This window comes from Kogia breviceps, chromosome 10 (assembly GCF_026419965.1).
Source record: "Kogia breviceps isolate mKogBre1 chromosome 10, mKogBre1 haplotype 1, whole genome shotgun sequence".
Classification (NCBI taxonomy): domain Eukaryota; kingdom Metazoa; phylum Chordata; class Mammalia; order Artiodactyla; family Physeteridae; genus Kogia; species Kogia breviceps.
Window position 1 is genome coordinate 71,135,406 of NC_081319.1, and position 5,721 is coordinate 71,141,126.

The 5,721-nt window shown below is 46.6% G+C and overlaps 1 protein-coding gene across 1 annotated transcript; it reads right to left on the reverse strand.

Annotated features, from left to right (window-relative positions):
* Positions 1 to 246: 246 nt before the first annotated feature.
* On the reverse strand, positions 247 to 1,376 carry TMEM217B (transmembrane protein 217B). The gene is made up of 2 exons (XM_067043135.1): positions 1,350 to 1,376; positions 247 to 827 (listed from the first exon to the last, which is right to left on the reverse strand). The coding sequence occupies exon 2, from the start codon at positions 799 to 801 to the stop codon at positions 247 to 249; it is 555 nt and encodes a 184-aa protein (XP_066899236.1). The 5' UTR covers positions 802 to 827; positions 1,350 to 1,376.
* Positions 1,377 to 5,721: the final 4,345 nt, after the last annotated feature.

Genomic DNA, 5,721 nt, shown 5'->3' on the forward strand with positions numbered 1-5,721 from the left:
ACAGGATACACCAATGAGATGGTTAAGTAAGCACAAAGACGGTCTATAATTAAATGCCAAAACAAGTCACAAATACACATGTACAATAACTGATCCACGCAACCCTCCCTCCCCCAAGGGTCATTCTTAAGTGCATAGAACTCGAGAACCCGGAAAAGGCAAGGAGAATCAGCAGAAAGCAGGCAGGGAAGGGGGAGCCTCCGCTGGGGAGCGCTGTCCCTCTCTCTCCCTTCTTCCTGGCACAGTTTAGTTTAACTTGCGGCACAAGGTTCCCAGCCCGACAGGTGGCCAGGTGTCAAATGTACTGACAGAGGAGCGTTTGCAGCGGCCTATCTTGCTTAAAGTCTTGAGGTCCTTGTAAAGGGAGTACGCATACCTGGTGACGAAGGGCAGACAGAAAAAGTGCAGAATCATTCGGGAGACCTGGAAAATCAAGTGCAAGTACCTCAGCTCCTTGAACTGCTCTTTGATGGTCCCGTTGGTGAGCAGGACCACGGAGAAGCTGAGGAGCTCATAGGTGATGATCCACATGGTGTAGCACAGCAGCCCCACGTAGTTGCTGATGTGGATGTAATAGAGGAACAAGGAGCTGACCATGAGGGTGATGGTGGATAGGCAGATGTTGATGTGCTTCTTGTAGGTCGTGACCCAAGAGACTAGCTCAGACTTTGTCTCCTTGTAGATGCTGAAGCTGTCCTCATAGCCGATGTATGCAACCTCGTTCACTTCAAAGATGAGGAACTGGATGGTGTTGAGGATACAGAAGATGCCCATCATGAAGGAGACCTTCTTGTCATTCATTTTATTCTTGTTTTACCGAGTATCGGCTGCAGGAAAAAAAAAAAAAATTGTGGAGATACCTGACAAGAGGGCAGTGCTAGCCCAGGACAAATCCTCAAGCCACTAGATGTAAATGGAAGAGCTAAGAGTAATAAGGGTATATAGACAGACAATGGGCTGGAAGTCAAGGGACACGGGCTCTGACCCTGCTCTGGCCTCACTAGCTACAGGTGAGCACATCACTGGAAAGTGAGGGCATCACTGGCCTGGAATAATCTTCAGGTAGCTCTGCTCTTCCAGCGGCAGCCATGCTTTAAGGTGGCATAAAGGGTACTCCTGTTGGTGTCAGGCTTGTGGGAATTAGGAAGTTCCTGTATCTGGAATAATGATAGAGTCAGTTCTGGACTCCTCTCTGGGATATTCATTTCTCCGAAGAAACACATTTTCTCAGAAAACTAGCATGGCTCCTCAAGGGCCTAGAATCATCCCTGACCTTCCCCTCGGTCCCCTTTTCTTTCCTTCCAAGCCCTTAAAAATGTAATTTCCCTGAGTTACTCCCTGGGTCTGACCCAGAATTGTCCCAAGTCACAGGATTCAGCCAGCAGTGAATGGAATGGGGGAAGGTTTACGGATCCAAGGCTGACTATCTCGTTTGCCCAGGGTGAAGGTGCCATGACGATAAGCCGGGTTGTTCAGGCGGCAATCCAGCAGGCAGACCCCCAGCTGCAACCTAGGTTAGACCTGAACTCTAGAGGCTGGCTCCAGCCAGGGTGGAGCTGCCTAGTGCCCACGCAGACCTGTTGAAGATATTTATGGCGGAGGGCCCAAGGCTGTGGTAGGGCGGGCCCTGGAGCAATCGTCCCTCCCAGCTCAAATCGCCTTCTTACTGGCTCCCAGTTTGTAGAGCTCCAGAGCAAAGCTGCCTCCTCTTCATTCCCCACACTGGCCAGCTACCACTGTGAGGGCAGAGAGGGGGAACAGTCACACACGAGGGGGAGGCATGCAGGCCTCTGGCTGATGTGTTTCCAATGAGGGACAGCCAGTTGGAAGCTTGGCATGGTTTCCTTCTAAGGTCACTGGACAGAGCTCCTCCTTAGTCCTGTCAGAGCACAGACAGGCTGCCATCCGCCTCCCTCCAGCCTTCTCCTCGCTCACTCTATCAATCCCAAATATATATATATATTTTGTCAGTAGCAATTGTTTTATTGCTATGGTAAAATATACATAGCATAAATCTTACCATTTTAACCCTTTTTCAGTGTACCATTCAATGGCGTTAAGTACATTCATACTGTTGTGCAAGCATCACCACCCCCCACCTCAACTTTTTCATACCCTCCAAGAAAAAACTCTGTACTCATCAGACACTAATTCTTCCTCCCTCGTCTCCCGCCAGCCCCTGTTAATTCTACTTTCTGTCTCTATAAATCTGACTACATCCAAGTACCCCATATAAATTGAATCATACAGTATTTGTCTTTTTGTGTCTGGCTTACTTCACAGCATAATATTTTCTTTTCCTTTTTTAGGTTTTTAAAAAAATTTTTATCGGAGTATAGTTGACTTACAATGTTGTGTTAGTTTCTGCCGTACAGAAAAGTACATCAGTTATACATATATCCACTCTTTTTTAGATTCTATTCCCATATAGGTCATTACAGAGTACTGAGTAGAGTTCCCTGTGCTATACAGTAGGTCCTTATTAGTTATATATTTTATGTATAGTAGCATGTATATGTCAATCCCAATCTCCCAGTTTATCCTTTCCCCCACCAGCGTAGTATTTTCAAGGTTTAGCCCAAATGTTTTTACACCTTATTCCCCACTAACCTCCCAACTGTGTGTGACTCCATGGTTCAGTCCTTGAGAGACAGACCTCTCACTGCACCCCTGGCCCTGAAGGGTCCCATGTGGGGTGGGAGAGGCAGCGTGCTGGCTGGTGGATAGCTGCACCAATACTTCTCTGTTCGCATCAACTAAACCTCGTCCCTACTCACAGAGCAGCTTTCAGAGCATTTAAGGAAAATCTTTCTTGATCCTGTGGGGGCCAGGGGTCAGAAAGGGGGTAAGCGTGTATGCAAGCAGAGCAGTTGAGAGGCTGTTGAAAGAAATGGGGTGAAGCAAGGCAACAGAGAGATGTGGGGTTGTGTGTTTGGGGCCTGGGACTATGGGAGAAGGAGTCTGGAATGAGCACCTGGGTGGAGGGTGGCCCATGCACTGAGCTGGAGAGCATGGAGGAAGGAACACACTTATTATGGGGGTGGGGAAGATGATGAGGACAGCTTGGGAAATCGTGGGTTTGAATTCCCCTGGGACATCCAAATAGACATGTCGACCATGAAGTCACCTCCATCAACCTGGAACTCAGAGGGAATCTGAGCATTTGTTTTTGAAATATAACTTTTCTGGATATAGGATTTTTGATTAACCGTGGTTCAGGCGGAGCACTTTGAATATGCTATTATTCCACTACCCTCTGGCCTCCATTGTTTCTGCTGAGAAATCAGCTGTTAATCTTATTGGGATTCCCTTATTAAGTGACGAGTGATTTTTTTCCCATGCTGTTTTCAAGATTTCCTTCTTGACGTTGACGTGAGCATTTTTACTGTGCAGTGTCTGCTTGTGGATCTCTTTGATTTATCCTAATTGAAATTCATTGAGTTTCCTGGATGTGTAGGTTAGTCTTTTTCAATAAACTTGGGAAGTTTTCAGCCATTTTTTTCTTAAAATATTTTTTCAGTTCCTTTCTCTCTCTCCTCTTCTTCCAGTACTCCCATTACGCATATGTTGGTTGGTATGCTTAATAATGTGCCACATTTCTGTGAGGCTCTGTTTATTTTTCTTCACCTCTTTTTCTCTCTGTTCAGAAAAACAGATTGCCTAATCTCTACCACTTATCTTCACTAATTATTCCTTCTGCCACTTCAGATCTACTGTTGAGCTTCTCTAGTGAGTTTTTCATTTCAGTTATTGTACTTTTAAACTCCAGAATTTCCATTTGGTTCTTTTTTTAATAACTTCTATCTCTTTATTGATGTTCTCTATTTGATGTGACATTGCCATTGTATTTTCCTTTACTTTTAAAAATCATGGTGGGACTTCCCTGGTGGCTCAGTGGTTAAGAATCTGCCTGCCAATACCGGGGACACAGGTCCGATCCCTGGTCCAGGAAGATCCCACATGCCACGGAGCAACTCAGCCCGTGCGCCGCAACTACTGAGCCTGTGCTGTAGAGCCCATAAGCCACAACTACTGAGCTCGTGTGCCACAACTACTGAAGCCCACACACCCTAGAGCCCATGCACCACAACTACTGAGCCCACGAGCCACAACTACTGAAGCCCAAGCTCTCTAGGGCCCATGTGCCACAACTACTGAGCCCACATGCTGCAACTACTGAAGCCTGCATGCCTAGAGCCCGTGCTCTGCAACAAGAGAAGCCACCACAATGAGAAGCTCATGCACCACAATGAAGAGTAGCCCCCACTCACTGCAACTAGAGAAAGCTCACATGCAGCAATGAAGACCCAATGCAGCCAAAAATAAATAAAAAATTAATTTGTATTCTGTACCCTGGTGCCAAATAGTAATACAGAGACAGAATTTCAGAGGAAGTAGAAAGAGTAGCTTTATTTCTTTGCCAGGAAAAGAGGGAACACAGTAGGCTAGGCCTCAAAAACTGTGCCCCTTCCCTGGGGAATAGGGAGAGGTCTTATAGACAGGGCTTGTGGTGGGGGGTAGGTGATAAGGATCAAGGCGGTGACAGGCTTTCATTCTTCTGATGGGTTGATGGTGAGGTAAGTAGGAATCAGCATTATCAACCGTCAGGTTCCAACTCGTCTGGGGTCCACATGCTTGCAGGTAGCATACCATCATTAATCGTTACCTTCTCCCACCTGGAGGGAGTTTCAGTATCTGAAAAACAGCTGAAAGATGTCTTTGTGTGACCTTATCCCAAGGCTGCACTATTGTTTCTCTTGACTGTTTGTTTCTCCCTTGTCTCTCATCCCCTCCCTTCCCTAAATAACAACTGCTTGAATCTGCTTGTTGGAAGTCGGGAAAGATAATGGAGGCTGAATGAAGGCTATTTCCAGTAATCAAAGAAATGGGGGACACAGAAAGGCTTTGTGCCCAGGAGCCCCACAGGGCCCTGCTCAGTGTCACTGGCTGGATTATTTTAGTAAATTACATTCTCCACCCCCCCTCACCACCCAACACCCACATGTGAAGCCTCTGATGTTGCTTCTCATAGAGGTGCAGCTTAGGATATGCCCACAGTGATTCTAAGATAACAGTGGTTTTGCCAGAACTCTTTTCCCTCTTTCTTTGACCACACCCAGCTGTTAAGGCCTACTAGTTGCTGGCTGATTGCCCTATTGTTTTCAGTAATGACATGGGGCATAAATTGCTCTATAGACCATCCAATCAAATTCAGTCTCCTTTGAAGTAATGTTTCCAGAAGTCAGTGTTTGATGTTTGTTCTGACCCCAGGAGGGCTTCTTCCAATTGTTTATTTCCCCACTTCTCTCCTGAAGACTAGCTAGCCTACAGTTTAGCCTGAATCTTCATGTGTGATCTACACATCTCCTCTCAACTGCCTTTTGCCACAACTGTCACTATTTAGAGCACCTTTAGGCTTGAACTTCTTGTTCTGTTGTAAAGAAAACCAGTTCCTTTGGGGGAGAGATTGCAAATATCTGTTTTATGGCTTACTTCTCCCCTGCCTCAGCCAAAACCTCTGGTCCATGGCTCTGGCATTGGGGGAGGGGACACAACTGTATGCTTCTGTCTTAGTGATACTCCTGCTTTAGGAGCTGAGTGCTCTGTGGGAAAGGGAAGACAGTAGTCTGAGGTCTTCCAGGCTTGCCTCTCCTGTCATTGGAACCACTACCTTACAACATGGGGCAAGGGCAGTTGGGGCCCCAGTATCCTCAGTGGTGC